Below are 21,612 nucleotides of genomic sequence, written 5' to 3'. Positions count from 1 at the left end.
GAGATCCGCCTGCCTCTGCCTCCCGAGTGCTGGGATTAAAGGCGTGCGCCACCACCGCTCGGCTTTACCAGACTTTTTATTATGACTATGGGTACAAAAAATTGAGTCTATACTCACAAATCTAATACCTGTACTACTAAAGAGGTAACCACCGCCCCCAGCAGGGCCAACTTAAATTCTAACCCTAATTACATACTGATATTAACAGACTTTAAAGTAAAATAGAGTGACATATTTTGGTGTTCATTAACATATGAGAAAACGAATAGAAAAGCATGATGAACAGAAGCAAGTGAAATATAAATTCTCTGACTCAGAAAAAAGCTGATCCTGTAGTCACAGCAATGTGGTGCAGTCTAAGATGACAGCCCATTGTGAGATACATGGGTATTATAAATCTCTCAGTCTTAGATCTCAGGATCCCTTCCTAGTATTAAATACTGAGGCCTTCACAAGCTTTGATTCATATGGGAATACCTAACAAGTTAGGAAGTAACTTCATTCTGGTCAAGCAGCATATGCCATAAATCTAGCACATGGGGGATCACTGGAGGTTTCATGCCCACCAGGTCACAGAATGTGAGATGCCTGTCAAATATAGTTAAGAAATGAAAACATTTCCTAGAAAAGTTAATGAAACATAAAAGAAGTATGGAGTTGTTCATACTTTTCTTTCATTCTAGCTTCTATTTCTTCCTTCTTCCCCCTCCCACCCATCCTTAATAATTTAAGTGCTTCTTCTTATGTCCTTTAAAAGCAGCAACAAAACAAAAAATCTATAAAATGCTCAGGTTTAAAATACCCAGAATGACTTCTGATGTAAGATAACTCATCTTATTATTTAATCTTATTAATAAATAAGGATAATTGCGTAGCAAGTATGTGTTCTATATTTCTACCACTTCTAATCTCAGTGATTGTTTTGTCAGAGGAAAGATGAAGAGTAAAATATTATTCTTTTTTCTAGCATTTCCATAGTAATTGTTTTCTGCCCATGGTTTCACAAACAAGAAAGGAAGTCTTATACTCTGAGAATCACATGAGGGTGTCTCTTTTGTTGCTTTTTTTTGGGGGGGGGGGGCGCATACACGCCTCAGCACGCACATTGAAGACAAAAGACAACTTTTTGAGAGTTGATTCTCCCCTTCCAGCATGGGTCCCAAGCACCAGATATATCATCTGCCTTGGTGGTAAGCTCCTTAGCCCACTGAGCACCTCACTGGCTGTTGTTGGCTTATTATTATGATGATGATGATGCTTTCCTTTAGACAGGATTTGCTGTCTAAATCTGTGGCCCTCCTATCTAGTAATAACAAGTATGATGACCCGGCTCCTTGGGTGAGTTTCATTATCTACCTGTGTGTAGGAGGTGTGTGTCCATATGGGCATACCACGAATGTCATAGTTTTGTGGTTTCTTTTTTGAGGCTATTTGTTTTATTGGGGCACGGTCTCGTTATTTCTTGCCAGTATGTTATGTACTCTAACCTAGCTGGCCCAGGAACTTGGAGGCAATTCTCCTGTTTCTGTTGCCCATCGTACTGTAGGAATGCTGGAGGATCTGAACTCGGACATCAGGCTTGTGCAACAAGTACTTTATTTACTACACCACCTCCCGACCCCTTTGGTGAGTGTTAATGGAACCAGTTTAAATTCATTCCATAGCCAACCAATTTCAAAGTAAAAGGACGCTAAGCTGCAATGCCCATTCGATTTACTGTATTCAGTTTAAAGAGTCCAAACAAAGCAGAATGTAATGGCAAGATCACTAGTTGGATGATAGCTTGGGCTAGACAGTCCATGGTTCAAAAATAAAGTACAAGTAAAAAGCAACCATCTATACAGCTTAGTATCAAGAAGAAGAGTTAATATACTAAAAAAGGTTATAAAGGAGTATGGAATATACTTATCACGGGGCCTCTAGTTTTATCCTTTAGTCTTCTGTTACTATTATTAGAGCTACAAAACATTTTTATAGTTGTCTATTCATATATTTAAAAACCTTCTAAATGTATTTCTTATACGAATAAGTAGCTAATACACATCTGAGACCTTAAATCTCTAAAAACAGTTTTTCTCTTTGATTTTAATCTCTTCCTTTGACAGAAGAACTCCCACATATTTTCCAAAGAAAGAGAAAAATATCTGAAAGCTATATAGCTAATGGCCTTACTGAAATGAAAGGACACAGATGCTCATATGACCAGAATACATATAAAAGCCACACTCACCTTCATGGGGTTTTCATCATATGTTGGGGTTCCCAGGTCCATCTCAGCTTCATGCTCAAGGCTTGCATCATCTCCTGGGCTTTCCCAAGTGGGAGGATCCCACTGAGTCTGCCTAAAAGAAGTTAACAACAGCAAAGCTGTCATGGGTAAAACAGACAATCTTTGCAGAGTTTAAAACTATAATAAACAACAAGATAGATGATAAGCCAGAACTGTGAGACTAAGACATACTCCTGATAGCTTATCAGCAATGACTCTAGCCTGGAGATATATTCCTAACATTAATCCCATCACACTTTTGAAGGCAAAGATGTAATAATGCTGGCTAGGTACTGACAACATCAAGAAAACGAAATATCTTGTTTGCTTCTCAATTGGCTCAGTGTACTAGGTAGATCCTGAGTTTAAAAAGTATGGAGCAGACAAACAGATCAGTGACTACTATAGCTACTATGTGTTTGGAGCAAAAGAAACCACATCTCTACAATCCTTGACCATGTTTGTAGTTTTGCACTTTAACGACTGAAAGTCTAGAAAAAAACTCCTAAAATTGTAATCTCTCTAAAAATACCCTCAACTGGTAATAAAAAGGGCTCAGTCATGTTAACTCATTGAATGGTTATAGTTGTTTTAAAAATAAACAAGCAAATATATAACACAGGATGGAACTAAGGATTTAGTTAAACCTTAAACCTTTGATTTTTCTGCCTCTACCTCCTTTCTGAATGCTAGAATCACAGGAACATACCACCACAATCAACTAGATTTAGAAGAATTATTTTATTTTAAATTGTGTGGGTGTGTATGCTTGTGTATTTGTGAGTGAGTGTCTGTATCTGTGTCTGGATGTGGGTATGGGTATGTGCATAGTAGTGTGGGTGCCCACAGAGGCCAAAAGAAGTTGGAAGTTACAGGTGGTTATAACCTGATGTGGGTGCTGGGAATTGAACTCTAGTACTCTGGAAGAAAAGTATTCTTAACTGCTGAGCCATTTCCCTGGCCTCCTAGCTGGCTTTATCATTTTATATACACAAGATCGATCCAGAAACAGAGCCAGGTGTTAGTGCTCTTTAATCCCAGCACTAGGGAGGTGAAGACAAAAGCAATATGATTGGGCAAAGAGAGAAATATAAAGGGGAAGAGACAGGAACTCAAGTGTGGAATCTGAAGTTTGGTGGAGACACAGGGCAGTCTAGGAAGTCTGCAGATAGCCCCTTCAGTCCTGAGCATTGGTAGAAGTAAAAGGTCTCTCTGGTGGCTTACTGCTCTGCTTTTCTGATCTTCAGCTTTAACTTCTGTATCTGTCACTGGGTTTTTTTTTTTGTTTTTTTGTTTTTTGAGACAGGGTTTCTCTGTGGTTTTGGAGCCTGTCCTGGAACTAGCTCTTGTAGACCAGGCTGGTCTCGAACTCACAGAGATCTGCCTGCCTCTGCCTCCCAAGTGCTGGGATTAAAGGCGTGCGCCACCATCGCCCGGCTGTCACTGGGTTTTTATAATTCATGCTACATCCCACCACACTTGGCTTGGTTGTATCTATTTATTTATTTATTTATGCAAGATTTGTAGGGCGAACTCTAAAGTAAGGATATTCATAGTCAACTCTGAGTTTGAGGTCAGCCTGGTCTAGAGTGAATTTTAGGACAGGCTCCAAAGCTACAGAAAAGAAAAGGGGAAAAAAAAAAAAAAAAAAAAACCACCACCACCACCCAAAAACTTGACTTGAAGAAAAAATTAAGAGTCTGGAGTCGGTTATCACAGAGTAATCTAGGAAGGCAGTTATTTGAAAGGTTAAAGCTGGAGCAGTGGGAATGGCTTGGTGGATAAAACTTGGTGGGTAAAAATCACTTCCCAAACAAGCCTAATGACCTGAATTTGGTCCTTGAAATGCACCTAAAAGAATCAGGTGTGACCCTGTAATCTCAACAATACGGCAAGAAGGGAGGTGGAGATGGGAAGATCATATGGAAGGTAGTAAGTTAGCTTGGCCTGGTATGCACAGTGCAGCTGTAAAATGTAAAATTAAACGATATTCTCTCTCTCTCTCTCTCTCTCTCTCTCTCTCTCTCTCTCTCTCCCTCTCTCTCTCTCTCTCTCACACACACACACACACACAAATATGCACGTGGGTGTGTGGGGAAGTGAGGGATAGATGGCTCAGTGCTTAAGGGCACTAGCTACTCTCACAGATGACCCAGAATCTATTCCCAGCACCTATGTGGCAGATCACAATTAATCCGTAACCCCACTTCTATCCAGGGGCTCTAATGTCTGTGGGCACCAGGAACACAAGTGGTTCACAGACATTCATGCAGACATAATACCCACACATACATTACATAAAAAAAAAAAAAGTGGATGGCAAGAATAAACTTCCAAAATTTTTCTTCTGATCTCTAAAGAAAAAAATTTTTTTTAAAATATTTATTTATTTATTTATTATGTATACAATATTCTGTCTGTGTGTATGTCTGCAGGCCAGAAGAAGGCACCAGACCTCATTACAGATGGTTGTGAGCCACCACGTGGTTGCCGGGAATTGAACTCAGGACCTTTGGAAGAGCAGGCAATGCTCTTAACCACTGAGCCATCTCTCCAGCCCCCAAGAAAAAAATTTTTAAAAGCACGTTTGTGTTATCTCTCTGCCACTGCCTACCCTGGCCCCCCACAATTACAGGCACAAAATAAATAAACCAAATAATAAACAAAAAGCTACAATAGAGCCAACATCTTTCTGGGAGGTCAATACAGCCACTGTGCTCGTTTTTCTGGTCTCCTACTATACTGATCTAGGGACAGCACAGGCTAATAGTGAGATTGATCTTTTCTCTTTTCAATAAAAGAGGAAGGAGAAAGATAGGGAAAGAGGAGAAGAGAAGCAAGAGAAAAAAAGCTTATATTGGTGTAGAAAAAAACAAAGTGATGGGTAAGTTTGCAGACCCTCATTTGAAAAAAATCACTATATGTGCTCAGTTAGAAACTTAAGTTCTCATTTTTATAAAGTTTTTGCTTGTTTTCATTTTTGGGTAGACAGAATCTCACTATGTACTCAGGCTGGCCTTCAACTCAAGTTCTTCTGAGCTGAAGCACATACCCATATCTAAATCACAGGTATGTACAATAATAATAAAGACTGTGTGTGTGTGTGTTTTAAATTTTTCGAGACAGGATTTCTCATGTAGCCTTGGCTGTCCTGGAACTTGCTCTGTAGACCACGCTGGCCTAAAACTTACCCATATTTCTACTCTCTTTAGTATTGAAATAGAACATCTCTATAGGATTGGCCATTTCAATTTTTTACAAGTTGTTCATTTAGGGTATCTCCTCATTTTATGTTCATACTGTTAACCTATCTTCATGAATATTATAAATACTTTGGTTTACGATATCTTACGAAGAAGTTTACATTTTTTATAGTCACAAACGCTGTCTTTCTCTCAGTCCTTCATGTGTGCTTAGGGGTAAAGAGCATTTGTTATTCTTCCATAGGACCTGAGTTTGGTTTCCAATATCCATATTAGGTCCATTAAGTCTAGGTTTAGGGCACCTTGATTCACAAGTACGTACATACCTGCACGCAGGCACATACACCTACATGTAATTTAAAATACTAAAAAAGGCCAGGCTGTGGTGATGCATGCCTGTAATCCCAGCACTCAGAAGCTACAAAGAGAAACCCTGTCTCAAAAAGACAAAACAAGCTGGGCGGTGGCGCATGTCTTTAATCCCAGCACTCAAGAGGCAGAGCAGGTGGATCTCTGTGAGTCTCAGGCCAGCCTGGGTCAGTCTGGTCTACAGAGTGAGTTCCAGGACAGTCAAGGCTACTCAAGGGAAACCCAGTCTCGAAAAACCAAAAACCACAAAAACAAACAAACAAATAAAACAAACAGTACTACCACAAAAAAAAAGACGAACTAGAACATAGATAAAAATAACTATCCATTTACAAATTACCTATAATTAGCCGGGCGGTGGTGGCGCACGCCTTTAATCCTAGCACTCGGGAGGCAGAGGCAGGCGGATCGCTGTGAGTTCGAGACCAGCCTGGTCTACAAGAGCTAGTTCCAGGACAGGCTCCAAAACCACAGAGAAACCCTGTCTCGAAAAACCAAAAAAAAAAAAAACGAAAAAAAAAAAAAACAAATTACCTATAATTGAGCATATAATACCAACAAAACTGAACAATTATGAAGATGACCGCCTAATTTGCAAAGCTTGAAGTATTACTATTCAATCTTTTAGAGAAAAGGTTTGCTTGAGATTACTGACATCGACAGATTAAGTCTCTAACTTTAAAAAATAAAACTAGTGTGTCTAAGTACATGGGTGACATGGTATGTGTGAAGGTCAGAGACAACTTTTAAAAGTCAGGTCTGTCCTTCCAGGCAAAGGTCCTAAGGACTGAACTCAAGTCATCAAGGTTTGGTGGCAAACATTTTTCACCCAACTGAGGCATCTCACCAGGCCTGTCACTACCTTTTTAAAAACCTTTCCTGAGCTCGATGTAGACTCACACTTAAAATCTTAGCACTCTGCAAGCTGAGCAAGAAGAATGTTGAGAGATCAAGGCCAGACCCTGTCTCATAAAACAGAAAGAAAACAAAACGAGGGCTCATGATATAGCTCAGCTGGTTGAGTGTTTGCCTGGCATGCACAAAGTTCTGTATTTAACCTCCATAACCTCAACAGGGCTTGGTGGCGCATGCCTGCAATTCTAGCATTTGGAAGGCAGAGGCAGTCATCCTGAGTTCCAGATCAGCCTTGCATTCACAGGACCTTATCTTTGAAAAACGAAAAGCAAACCAACCAAACAAAATATTCTATCTTAAGTTTTCTCTGGAATTCTGTAAATTAAAAGCACACCAAATGGCAGGCTGGGTGTGGTGGCACATGCCTTTGATCTCAGGAGAGATCTCTGTAAATTCAAGGCCATCCCTGGTCTATATAGTGAACTTCAGGCCAGCCAGGGCTACAAGAAAAACCTGTCTTACAAAACAAACATATACCACACACCAAAGGGGCTGATGAAATGGCTTAGCAATTAAAAGGCACCTGCTACCAAGCCTAATCTAATGACTAGAGATCCCGGGACACATACTCACGTTGTCCTCTGAAATCTGCATGCATGCATGCATATTTACACATGCACACACACACTATAAATAAATGCAATGGGGTAGATATACCAAAGCATATTTTAAAAGGGCAAAAAAAATCTATCATACATTTTCAGATTATAAAGCAGGCATTGCAGTGCACACTTCCAATCATAGCACTTGAGAGACAGAGACATTCAAGGCCAGCCTGGGCTACATGAATTCCTGTGTCAAAAGGGGACAAGAGCATACACAGCAAGATAGCTCAGTTGAGTTCAGTCCCAAAAATCCATATAAAAAGCTGAACATGGCCGGGAGGTGGTGGCGCACGCCTTTAATCCAAGTACTCGGGAGGCAGAGGCAGGTGGATTTCTGTGAGTTTGAGGCCAGCCTGGTCTACAAGAACTAGTTCCAGGACAGTCTCCAAAGCTACAGAGAAACCCTGTCTCGAAAAACTTAAAAACAAACAAACAAACAAACAAACAAAAAACCTGGACATGGTGGCATGCTTATACTGGAGGGAAAAAAAGACTGGTGGGCTCTCTGGAGCTTGATTGGACATCTAGCCTTAGCCTAATCACCAAGCCCCAAGTGCCAGTGACAGAAGATGTCTTAGAAGCAATATAAAACAAACAAAATACAGGTGGATGATTTCCAAAACAACTTAGACTGACCTTGAATGTATCCACCCCTCAAACATGTGAGACCTGGCACACATCCCCTACTACCCTGCCCAGATAAGATTCTAAAAATTCAGCAGTCCTTTAAGTCAGTGGAAATCCAATAACTATCAAATTCCAACTGCAGCATAACTGACCAAGTAAAACGAGATCTGGGATGCCTAGTGAATCCTCTTACCTTGTAATTACATGGTAGTAATAGATCTTCCCTTCAGGATCTCGGGCTGTCTTCCAGTTGGGAGGTAAAACAATGGTTTTTGGTTTTGGAGGAGAAGGAGGTGGCAGATCCAGTAAATTATTCGTTACCACCATTTCAGGCTAAAAACAAACAAAAACTGATAATAAATACATATATAAGTACATATGTGTGTATATATTTATATATGTATATATAAACACACACACACAACACCCACATAAATTTTTAATCAGTGATATTTCTTTCAATATGCCACAATTGGGCAAAATGCCCACTTATATAAATACAAAAAGTATACATTTAGTTTCCCTTAAGAATGATAAATGACGCCGGGCGGTGGTGGCGCACGCCTTTAATCCCAGCACTTGGGAGGCAGAGGCAGGCGGATCTCTGCGAGTTCGAGACCAGCCTGGTCTACAAGAGCTAGTTCCAGGACAGGATCCAAAACCACAGAGAAACCCTGTCTCGAAAAACAAAAAAAGAAAATGTTTAAGAATGATAAATGAAAGGTTTATTATGGGAAATAGCTAACAAGACAATACATATGAAAACCCGTAGGGAACTATTAAACCAAATTTAAAGTATCACACTTTAAAAATACTTAACAGCTTATCATCTAGAGCAATATTTACCAGCGCTAATACCAACAAGCAAACAAACCAGCAAGCAACAACAACAAAAGCCAATGATAATGGCATATAAAACTCCAGGATACTGGGGTTAACAAGATGACTCAATGGGTTTTTCTTGCAGTGGATTTTTTTTTGCAGAAAAGCTAGGTGTGATGCCCAGTTTCCACTGGCAGCTTACAACTTTCCACTTCCTGGGTATCTGATGCCTTCTTTTAACCTGACATACACATCATATATATAGGCAAAATACCCATACACTAAAATAAAAATAGTTGGGGGCTGGAGAGATGGCTCAGTGGTTAAGAGCACTGACTGCTCTTCTAAAGGACCTGGGTTCAATTCCCAGCACCCACATGGCAGCTCAGATCCAGTTGCAGGGATCTGACACCTTCACACCAATGCACATTAAATAAACCATAAAAAAATATTTTAAAATAAAAATAGTTGGGTGTGGTAGTGTATACCACTAGCCCCAGCACTCCAGAGGCAGGTGGATCTCTGAGTTCCAGGACAGTATGGTCTACAAAGTGAGTTCTAGGATAGCCAGGGATACACAGAGAAACCCTGTCTCAGAACACCAGGGTGGGGTGGGGGGTGGGAGGGTAGGACCTACTCCAAATTATTAGTGACTATTCCCTTCTTCTATTATCATTCTTATATCTAGAAACAGTTCTGTTTTTCTTCAAGTCAAATCCTTAAATGTCTTATATGTTTTTTTCTTTTCTTTTTGAAACAAGGACTGACTTAGAACTCACTAACACACCAGGCTGGTATAAAATTCATGTCAACTTTTCTGTCTCAGTCTCCCAAGTGCTAGATTAAAGTTACAAGCAACCTCATCAATCTTATTAGCCTTTTTTAATGACACTACACTTTGACTACTTTGAATATGATTTAAAGTATGGTGGTCTGAATAAGAATGGTTCCCACAGGCACATATATTTGAGTGCTTAGGTATGGCACTGTTTGAAAGAATTAGAAAGTGTGGCCTTCTTGGAAGAAGTAGGTTACTGGGGGGTGGGCTTTGAAGTTTTAAAAGCCCATGCCAAACCCCAGTATTTACCTCTCAGACTGTGATCAGGATGCAGCTCTCAGCTACTATTTCAGCACCAAGCGTGTCACAATGTTCCCTGACATGACAATAATGGACTAAACCTCTAAAACTATAAGCAAGCCTCCAATTCAATGTTTTCTTTTATAAGAGCCACCTTGATTCTGGTGTCTCTTCATAGCAATATAACAGTGTCTAAGACATAAGTAGGCACCAGGAGTGGGGTATTGCTGTGACAGGCCTGACCATGCTGCTTACTCTTGTAATGTGGACTTTGGATTAGGAAAATAGTTGAATGCTTTATTTAAGCAGCGCTTGATGGATCATACTAGCAGGAGCATAGTATTGCTCTCAGTGGTGAGAGCAATGAAGATTATGGCTGCCCAGTTCAAGAGGTTTCAGAGAGGAAAGATATTAGTAAGTGGTAGAGACACAATTCTTGCGATTATTTTCGGCAAAGAATGTGGCTGCTTTCTGCTTTTGTCCTAAAAATCTGCCTGAGGCTAAATTGATGAGGTCTGGATTAATGGCCTTGACAGAGATTTCAAGACAGCCTTAGTATTGATCATGTTGTGTGGTTATTAATAATCACTCACATGCAGATCTAGAATACAAGCAGTAAGCTGGACAAAGAAATATAAAATGCACAGTTTTCTTTTAAGAAGAAAAGGAGAAACAGGAAGCGTCATGGAGCTAAGTCCAGTGCACAAGGAGATAATAAATTAAAAGTAAAGCCTGATGCTTTAAATGGAGTAAAGGGAGTGGTGGCTCCAGGGTAAGAGCCCACCCAGCTAAACTTCCACCTTGTTAAGCAATGAAAGAAACTATCAACAGAAAGCTGATAGAGTGTAATTGAATAAGGGGACCAAGGTTTAGCCCTATAAGCAGTAGAACTTGGCAGGTTCAGCTTTAGAGTCAAGGCTTAAAAAAAAAGCCACTGAGGCTAGATGTGTGTCAAAGGTGACCTTGTATAAAGGCCTAAAAAGGTTATTGCACAAAGGTGTGAAGGTGAAGCCTGGGTTGTGTTGGCGACCAAAAGATGGAGGAAAGCTGGAGACCAAGTGTGGAACCAGCACACAGAGAAGTATGTTGCAGTCAACAGAGCTGAAAGGAGTTGGACATCAGACATGGAAATGCAGAATTTGGATTTTGCCTGGCTGTTTTTCAGTGTTGTTTTGGTCCAGTATTTCCTCACCATGCTCCCTTTCCTCCCTTTTGGAATTGTAATGTCTATCCTGTGCCACTGTATGTTGAAAGTATGTGGCCTGCTTTTGATATGCTTTTTTATGATATGGCTACAGCCTATGGGGGCCAGGAGTGGAATGTGTTGGTTTGAATAAGAGTGGCCCCCACAGGCTCATATATTTGAATGCTTAGTCACCACAGAGCAGTACGGTTTGAAAGGATTAGGAGGTGTGTCCTTGTTGGAGGAAGTGTAAGCAAACCCCTAATTAAATGCTTTCTTTTATAAGAGTTGCCTTGCCTTGGTTATGGTGTCTTTCCACAGAAATAGAACAGTGACTCAGACAAATGATGGTGACCATTGACCATCACCTCTCCTTATTTAGAATGTCAGTTTTCAACAGGAAAAGAATCTTAGTCATCATACTCACAATGCCTAGCAGAGCCAACTTATAGCAAACCTTCAAATACTCCCTTATAGGCTCATTCAGTTTACTTTCAAGTTGTTTCACATAAAGCATTTTAATTCTATCTCAACTACTTTCCCCATCTCTTTAAAGCCACCATCAACTGCCAGACTGCAACAAAACTCTCTCTGAAACTGTCAAGTGTTCTAATACAATATGATCACAGTACTTCTATTTAGTTTTTCCAAGTCCAATTGCAATCCCATTTTATTGAAAACTAATAATAGTACTTCATCAAGATTTTACCATATCCTTCTATCTATATTTCAGGATACTAAAAACATCATTCAATATTATACACATACAACATGCCAGGAGTATACTACATACTTTACATCCCTAGTCTTGTTCATTATATCTCATCTTCTAGTACTCTGCAAATACTAATGGGTATTCCAGAAAAAAATTGAAGATGTCGTTATTACTGTGATGTGTTGTGTGCCAGTACAGGAACATGCATGCTACCACGTGATGGGGTACGAGAGCAGACCACTTTGTGCACCAGTGCTCCCCATGCACCTTTACAGAAGTGCTGCAGGCTTGCACAGCAAAAACGTTACTAATTTAGTTATCTCACTGACCCCAAAATTAGTTTTTTCAAGACAAGGTCTTGACTGTGACACCACCAGTCTGCCCTTCAATTCACTGTGTAGCCAAGGCCAGTCTTGAACTCATGATTCTCCTGCCTCCAGAGTACTGGAATTACGGGTTTATATCATCATTCCGTGCCTTGTGTCTAGAAAATTATTACTTCACAAGTTTATACTATATTAAAATATAAGATCATTCAAGGGAAGTAACAAAAAGGATCCTAGCTAATACATGTGACTGTAATTTCACAGAACATATGACTTCATTGTATCCACATAAAAACTGGTATTATAATGAATACTAAAAAAATAAAATGAAAAGACAAGATATACACCCAATGAGAGGGTAACAAGTAAAACATTTCTTACTGGCTGTAAGGACTGAGGCTGCCCTGGTGCAACTATCGTAGTCACGGAGGCAGCTGGCTGCACCACCACTCCTTGTGGGTGAGCTGTGAAAATCTGTTGTCCCTGGATATACTGAAGACTTGGCTGGGCATAACTCTAAAAGACAAAACGAACAAAGTAATAATTTATATTTCTCTGCATTGTACTATGTGAGGTAGTAATTGACGACTTCCAGTATGATGCAGTACACACACACACACACACACACACACACTTTTAAAAAGATACTTTTTATATGTATGTTTGGCTTCAAAGATATATAACAATTTTGTTTCAAACATGGAAGGGTTTCGTTTGGTTGTTTGAGACAAAGTCTTATTATATAGCTCTGACTGGTTTTGAATTCAGAGATTCTTCCTGCAAAATGCCTCCCAAGTTCAGGGATTGAAGAAGTGCACCACCGAATAATTCATTTACTTCAACCTCACAACAATGTATTTAGCACAGAAGTAAACAAGCACACAAATGTTTCTCCTCTTTTATTCACAGACACTGTCTAACTATTTAACTTTCAGAGAACTGGAATGATGACTGCTGCCCCAGGGATTTACAGACACACACACACACCTCCATTCTGCTCTTTTTGGGAAGTACTCCCCCCACCCAACTTCTTTTTGTTTACAGTAAAGATAGAAGAATATAATGAATCTAAAATTTTAATAAGCAGAGAAATAATCCAGAATGAAAGTCCTCCACCTCTCAACCTTAAATGGTCAGGTGCAGGTAGTCGTTCCCATCCGAGTCTCCTAAGAAATAAGGATTATGTCTAAGATGTAAATCTATTCATATTACTCCTCAACCGCAGAAAATTTTACTAAAACAATGTGTCTAATTGCTTTAGAAACATTAGGAGCTGACTAGATCTAGATACTTCACTCAAGGACAGTTTTGAGCCCAGGACTGAGATACTATCAAGTATGAACAAAAGCATCAATACAAATCCAAAATAAAAGAAGTCTAAATGATAACAGTAAAAACCCCAAACAGTATGAAAAAGTTGGCTCTTTCATCTCTGCCAGCTAGGTTCCAAAGATAGAGTTCAGGTTGTCAAACCTGGTAGCAAGAGGTCTTCACCTGTTAAACCAGGCTGGCCTTTAAAACTTTATATTTAAAATATTGGTCCATATTAGTGTGCATCCCATGGCACAAATGTAGAAGTCAGAGGACAACATGAAGTTAGTCTTAGCTTCCATCTTTACAAGGCTACTAAGGGTCAAACTCACACCATCATGCTTGTGAAGCAAGAACTTTACCCACTGAGTTATCTCTGTGGTCTAGAAATATTTTCCTTAAAATCAGACTACCATATCACATATGCTTATACACAAAATATAATAAACTTTTAAAAAAGATCAACACCAAAATGGCTAATATCCATCAGAATTCATCCAACTTCTAAGAAATACTGTAATCCTTAGGTACTTAGTTTCAAAGTTATCAAAGTTGCCTTAAATATCCAAATTTATAGCGTAAATCTTCTACTTAGGACCAAATAAGAAAACTTAAGATAGTCTAACAAAGTAAAAGTGTTTCTAGTAGACATTTTCTCCTTGAGAAGACGCTGCTTTTCAATGGCAATGGTCCGAGGTCATTTTCCCATATTATTCTCTGCCTCTTTGTAAATGTGAATCCAAATCTTCCTTGAACAAAACATGGCATCAGACATAAGCTCTGATGATTACAATCACAGGTTAATAAAGGAGACAATCTTCAATGAGACTACCCTTTATCAGAATATATTTTCTGATGTCACAAGGGGGTTATGAAGTCAGGCTGGGCTCAGATTCCAAATCAGAGTAAAATAGGAAATACACTATCAAAAAAATTTTTAATTAATACACAGCCAGATAATAATCAGAAGTCAGTAAGAACAGAAGTTACTGGTAGCAAACAATTATCAATGTTTAAAAGTAGAGGTACTGGTACCTTCCTATATACTTGCAATCCTGACTTCAGTTTAAGGTTTTGGAGTGACTGGAGGCAGCTAATGTCTAAATGGAATTTTGTAACCCATAAAGCTTAACATCAGATACTGCAGAGAATTGTTTAAAAAAAAAAATTCTGGCTTTCCTTCCCAAATCTATTAACAAATTCTGTTAACTTTGTCTTTATATATTCTTTCACATGGATATCATAAAAATTCTATTCTCTTGGCTAGATTACTTAACAATCTTGCAATTAACTTATTTTTGCCTTGAACTTTCATTATTTTCTTTCTCAGAGCTACTAAAGTAATCCATTTAGATTATGTGAGATGATATTAATCTATTAGACCATGTTAGAGGATTTCTACATTACTCAGACTAAGAAATCTTCAGAGAGCCGGGCGGTGGTGGCGCACGCCTTTAATCCCAGCACTTGGGAGGCAGAGGCAGGCGGATCTCTGTGAGTTCGAGACCAGCCTGGTCTACAAGAGCTAGTTCCAGGACAGGCTCCAAAACCACAGAGAAACCCTGTCTCGAAAAACCAAAAAAAAAAAAAAGAAAAAAAAAAGAAATCTTCAGAGTCTGTCATCTTATTTCATACAGGGATAGATGTCACAATTATCCCACACAATCTTTGTTACAAGTATTTAATACTGACTTTACAAAACATTTAAAAAACTAAATCAAAACAGTTATCCTACCCCCAACTCTTTAAAAACAGGATCTCACAATGTGTTCCAGGTTGGCCTTGAACACCTCTGCCTCAGCCTCCCCTCTACCCACTAACAGTTTAAGAGAAAACAAAACCAGGGTGAACATGTTATTTCCAGAGAAAACAAGAGGATGAGCATGCAAGCCTACAATTGAAAATTTGTCTGACAAGATAGTTAACTAAGGCTCACTATACAGATTTGTTTTGTTTTTCAAGACAGGGTGTTTCTCTGTAAAACAGCCCTGGCTGTCCTGGAACTTGCTACATAAACCAGGCTGTCTTTGAACTCACAGAAATCTGTGTGTCTCTGCCTCCCAAGTGCTGAGATTCACGGTGTTTGCAACCAAAGCCCAGCTTACTGTGCAGAAATTTTAAAGATGTATTTTTTATTACTTTTATTTATGTGCATGAATCAATGCTGTGTGTGTATGCTGGGATCCTCAGGGGCCAGGAGTCACAAGCATCTGTGAGCTGTTTGACATGGGTGATGGGAACCAAACTCAGGTCCTCTGGGAGCTCAAGTGCTATTAACCACTAAGCCAGTTTTCTAGCCTGTTGCAAAAATTTTCAAGTGTTGACTACTACAGAGTAGAGCTGTGTTTCTTTAGTTTGCAGACTGGTTCTGAATATTAGCAACAAGATAACCTCTGGTTTCAGATAGCAGTATCTAAATTTATAAAATCAGGTACCAAATTTGACCTGTTTCTTAAATGCAAAAGCAATGTTTAAAGAATGAGACTTTCTCACAGGACAGTAAATGGTTTAAGAAAATGCAAAGTTTATCAGCTCCTGAGCCAAATAATCACCCTAAATCATATCATTTTTTAGTAGATATAGTTAAAGAAAGTATGAACCAGTCTCTAGGTTCAATATTTTCTTTCCCTGTCTAAGTCAGCTAATAATCATTTGCAGATTAAAAAAAAAAAATCAGTATCAATAACAGGTATTGGCTTTAAAAAAATGCTGAATATGGTGGAAGTACTTAGGTCTGAGGCAAAAGGCAGCAACCTTGGGCTACCTATATGAAGCTACTGCCTCAGCATACCAACTGGTTATTCAATACCAAAATAGTCAGCGCTGAAAATAAATATAGAAGTTACATACAGACAGCACAAGATGTTATTTAGGAACACACACCCTTAACAAGCTTTTAGCAGAAAAGTACTTCAAACTTTAAGAAGCTATTAAATGGTTTTCAGTTTAAATTAAATAATGCAATAGGTATACATATTTGTGAGACACAAAAAATATTTTATCACTGTTAAACCTCTTCACTTGCCAAGCAGTGGTGGCACACGCCTTTAATCCCAGCAGTGGGGAGGCAGAGGCAAGTGGTTTTCTGTGTGTTGGAGGCTAGTCTGTATCAGCCTAGATACAGTAGGGAAGGTCTTGGACCCTCCCCAAAGCAATGTGCCTTACCCTCTCTGAGGAGTGGCTGGGGGTGGGGTAGGGTATATGTGGAGGGAATGGGAGGAGAGAAGGGAGCAGGAACTTGGATTAGTATGTATAATTAAAAAAGATAAGTCTGAAAAAAACTACCATACAACCAATTAGATTTATACTATGGAATCTTACAGGGTTGCTTAAGACAAGGTCTAGGTAGCCAGTTTTAAACATGAAAGTCTTCTGCCTCATCCTTCTATTGCTAATATTACAATGCAAGCATGAGCCACTGTGCCCAGATTCTATTGAGAGTATTTTAAATATTTATTATTTATTTATGTGACTGCATGTGTGTGGGTGCCCTTGAAGTCCAGAAGGTGGAGCTGGAGTTACAGGAAGTTGTAAACTGCCTGTAGGCATTACAAACTAAACTCTAGTCCTTTAGAACAACAACAATCTTAATCATTGAGCCATCTCTCCTGCCCTGAGGAATCTTGAATCTTTCATTGCTGTAGCTTAGACTTTTAAACACTTCAGCAACCAGACAGGGATAGAACTTTTTTTCTTCAGAATAAGGTGTCAAAACCAGAGTTATATGCATGTTAGGCAAACACTGTACCACTAGGCTATTCATTCCTTCAGTCCAGAAATAAAGGAGTATTTTTATTGATTCCATGATGAACATTCTTAGAGAAACTCAAAGCATATATAGTTGAATTGTGTGAGGAGCTAGATTCAGTGACTAGCATTGAAAACTACAATTATGTCAACACAAGTTATTCTCATTACAGACTACAGTGGTCAAACCTACATGATGATGACTCTCCAGTGATTCCCATCTCCTGGCACGCACACACTCTTCCCTTTGTGATGAACAGATAAAATAAAGTGATAGGAACTGTGGGTAATTCTACTGGGAAGCCTTGGTTGTGAATGGCTGTCAAGTGAATCCTCCATTCCTAATCTAGCCTTCAGATGACTACAGACCTTGAAAATAGCTTGACTCTAATTTCATGGAACTTGATCCAGACCACTCAAACTGAGTTGCTTCTAAATTCCTTACACATGCAAAGTGTGACATAGTAGTCTTAAGAAAGTAGTCTTCACTGGGGCAGTGGTGGTGCACACCTTTAATCCCAACACTTGGGAGGCAGGGGCAGGCAGATCTCTGTGAGTTCAAAACCAGTCTGGTCTACAGAGTTCCAGGACATGAAGAGGCTCTGTGCAGCACGAATAATAAAAACCCAGACACTGAAATTGGGGTTCAACCAGAAAAACAGAGCAGCCAAACCACTACAGAAGTCTTACCGAGGCTGGGCGATAGTAGACTAAAAAGACTATGCCTCTCTTTCCTCCCATTTTATATTTCCTCTAGTGCTGGAATTACTGGCATATGACTCCCTACTACTAGGACTAAAGGTGCAAGCCACCATCACCTGAATTTGTTTCTGCAGTGATCTTGTGTAGCCCAGAGTAACCTTGAACTCACAGAGATCCATCTGACTCTGTCTCCCAAATCCTGGGATTAAAGGTATGTGCCACCACTGCCAGACCTCTAGTGGCTTTAGCTTTGCCTCTGGTCTTCAGGCAAGATTTATCAAAGCGCTGGAGAGATGGCTCAGCGGTTTAAAAGCATTGGCTGTTCTTCCAGATAACCTGGGTTCAATTCCCAGCACCCACATGGTAGCTCACAGCTGTCTATAATTCTAGTTCTAGGGGACCCGAAACCCTCACACAGAGTATATACTGGCAAAACACCAGTGTACATTAAATAAATAAATCTTTAAAAAAAAAAGATTTATCAAAATTTATCAAAGCTTTATCTATCAACCCTGTCTTAACGCCCCCCACATCATTTTACATGCATGCAAATGCATGTAAATATCGATGCAATAGATCCAAGGTCTAAGGGTATAATTCAATGGGAGAATGCTTGATGAGCTCATGCATAAGGTCCCAGGTTTTATGGTTAGCACCAGAAAACAAACAAGATAATCAACGACATCAATTTTTCCTTCTTATCAGATTAACTAGCATCTCAAGTGAAATCAGGTCATCAACAGCAGGCTTTCTCTTACACCAGATTCAATTAGCATGGCATTAACAACATTTAAAATATGAACAGAGTTTCCAATTAGTTACCTGCACAATTGGTGGAGTTGTCTGTGAATATGGAGATGTCACACCATAGACAGTTGAACATGTCTGTCCTTGATAATATATGGTTGCTTGAGACTGTGCAGGAGAGTACTGCTGCTGTACACTGACAGACTGTTGGTTTGAATCCCAGACATTATAATTCTGTCCTTGAACGGGGCCTGGAGCTTGTACTGGCATTACAGGAACATTGGAGTCTTGGTGTACCACACTTTCATTCTGAGCTACATATTGTGAACTGGAAACTTCCACAGAGGCTGTCACATGTGGCACCACTGGCACTGATGGAGGGGCAGCAAGGGATTCTGTAGGATGTCCTACCAAGGGCTGAGCATGATCATAAGGGGCAGGAGAGCACACAGGGTCCATGCTGGGTGTGGGCAGAAGCACCTTTCCAGCATTAGGGTTGCTGGGATCCACATAAGCTTGCATGGGATAACCTGGTGGATAGCCGGCAAAGGGGTGATGAGAGGCATTATAGCCCAGAGAGTCAAAAGGTAGTGGTGATGTCATCCCCAAGTTCTGCAGCTGTTGTTGTTGCTTCTGAGCCTCCCTCTGTGCTACCTCTTGCTCAAACAACTTCCTGCGCTCCTCTGTAGAAAGTTTATTTCGGTCTTTAATTCGTACTTTCTTTTTAGAAGTTGGCGTATCATATCTATAAAGAAAACAATACCACAAAAGATTACCAAATCATGGATATAACCAAAATACTTATAAAACAGTAAGCCACACATTGATAATTCTTCTCAAAGTACGAAGTAACCACTAACTACATCAAGTCTAATTTGGCACTGGCTAAAAGTCATACTCAAAATTAGTTAATGAGAATTGTTTGGTTGAATTCAATACCACCACTGCACAAATGAAACAAAAAAAAAAAAAAAAAAAAGGAGCTAGGAAGAAGGCTCGGCGGTTGAGAGAGAGCCCATACTGCTCTTGCAGAGGACCAGAGTTCAGTTCTCAACACCCCTGTCAGGTAGCTCACAACTGCTTATAACTACTCCATTTCTAAGAGGATCCAATGCTTTCTGGCATACAAAGGTACTCATGTTCCTGCATGTGTGCACACACATATGTATTTTTTTAAAAAATTAATCTTTAAAATATACTGGGCTGGGGAATATAGTTCAGTGGCAGAGTGTCTACAATGTACGAGGCCTTGTGTTCAATCCAGGGAACCATAAAAACAAACAAAAAGAACCTGGCAGCCAGAAAAGAAACCCGGGAAATCCAACATTTGAATAATTCCACCTCTACTCTCAGACTAGTTACACCAGCTTCCGATTCTTTAGAGTTGAGGCTGATTCTGTAAGCACAAATATAGAGATTTTAAAACCTCAACAAGATGTAACCTATTTCTTCGTAAAGATGAAAAGGATCAGTGACACAAGAAACAGTCCAATATCAATCTAATCCAGTGCTCCTAAAGTCCCAAGAATAAGTCAGAAAAGTGTCTACTGTCCAGTAGGAGGATCTGAGCTCTATCCTTAACACCCATACAAAAAGCCAGTAGTAGCAGCTACACTGGTCATCTCAGCCCACAGGAGGCTAAGGAAGGAGGATTACTAGCTAGCTGTAAGTTAGGCCAACTACAGCAACAGAGTGAAATCCTTCCTAAAAGAGATGAATAAACAAATAAAATACAACTATATGAGGTTAAATACAAATTGCAAAACACTATTAATCTTCACATCTATTACTATGAAAAAACAAACCTATCTTCAGATCTTTTGAGATAGGGTCTCACAATGTAACTCTGGCTAGCCTGGAACTTGTCATGTTCCAGGCTGGCTCTGGACTTTCAACAATCCTACCTCTGCTACACTAATGCTGGGATTACAACTATATGCTACTGTGCCCAGTCTTAATTCAAATACTTATTTTTGTAGGTAGGTAGGTAGTTTATTCCAGTCTATTTAGTATGCAAGTGATGTCTTTATGTGCACCACAGCACAAATGTGGATGGATGTTAAAGAGTCAGAGATGGCTTCCTCTTCACTATATCAGGATCAAATCTCAGGCAGCAGGCTCCTTTACCTACTATCTCACCAGTCTACTACTCCATTTTCATCTCTTTCTTTATACCTGACTTGGAAAGTTTTAAATTGCCAAAATAAGAAAAACTCACACTTACCTATCATCTGGCCTTTTTGTTCCCCGTTCATAGGCAGAAGACGGTGGTGAGAGAGAGCCCCTTCGTTTCCTTTTCTCTTTATTCTGAGCTGGCTTGTCTGGGTCTCTCTCTCTCGACCTGTTAGGAGTCTTTGGAATGGTTTGATCTCTGAAGGCAGCAGCATCCCTTCCTCGTTCAGTTCCTAGGGGGATAAGTTATTATTTGTAAAGTTTATTTTAGCTGGAAAGTAACACATCATGTATATAATAAAATTTCTATCCAATAGCAAATGTATGAACTCTTCCTCTTATTTAGTCCTGACTTTGAATTTAAAGGTTCTAAATTTTAGTTACTTGACACCGAAGAATCAAAACCAAATTCCTACTTCCTTATTCTAAGTCTGAGGCTAAGCAAGATTTCACATACAAGAGAAAGACTGAATTTACTATATAAAAGATTGGTCCTAAAAAAGTTCAAGATCACCCTTTGCAGATCCCCAAGGGCTCCTCAATTACCTACAGAATTCTTATAAATCTACCTACACAAGTATTCTTCAACCTACCTGTGCTCTCCTTTTCAGTTTGACTTTTCTTTGGAATTCGATATACCTCCTGTGGGGGGTGGGAGAAGATGAGTTAACAGTGTGAAATAAAGAAATGGATGCTTTGAAATTGACAGATTTCATGATAACATCAAGGTATGGGGGAAGTAGGGAAAATACTACAAGGAAAACAGATTGGTTGGTATTTAATTATTCTCTAAAATTTAATGCATCTGATTTTAAATAAGA

The 21,612-nt window shown here is 39.5% G+C and overlaps 1 protein-coding gene across 1 annotated transcript in view; it reads right to left on the bottom strand.

Annotated features, from left to right (window-relative positions):
• The window catches only part of Setd2 (SET domain containing 2, histone lysine methyltransferase), a 101,370-nt gene that overhangs the window by 12,422 nt on the left and 67,336 nt on the right, over positions 1-21,612 (bottom strand). Inside the window, exons 13-18 of the mRNA XM_057766501.1 lie at positions 21,385-21,433; positions 20,844-21,024; positions 18,695-19,364; positions 12,494-12,628; positions 8,182-8,321; positions 2,231-2,342 (exon numbers count right to left, since the gene is read on the bottom strand). Of these exons, the coding sequence (XP_057622484.1) occupies positions 2,231-2,342; positions 8,182-8,321; positions 12,494-12,628; positions 18,695-19,364; positions 20,844-21,024; positions 21,385-21,433 (1,287 nt within the window). The remainder of the gene's footprint in view (positions 1-2,230; positions 2,343-8,181; positions 8,322-12,493; positions 12,629-18,694; positions 19,365-20,843; positions 21,025-21,384; positions 21,434-21,612) is intronic.

The sequence above is a fragment of the Chionomys nivalis genome, chromosome 4, assembly GCF_950005125.1.
Source record: "Chionomys nivalis chromosome 4, mChiNiv1.1, whole genome shotgun sequence".
In the NCBI taxonomy this organism is placed as follows: Eukaryota; Metazoa; Chordata; class Mammalia; order Rodentia; family Cricetidae; genus Chionomys; species Chionomys nivalis.
The sequence above is the reverse complement of the archived record's forward strand: the minus strand, read 5'-3'. Positions and strand labels throughout refer to the sequence as shown.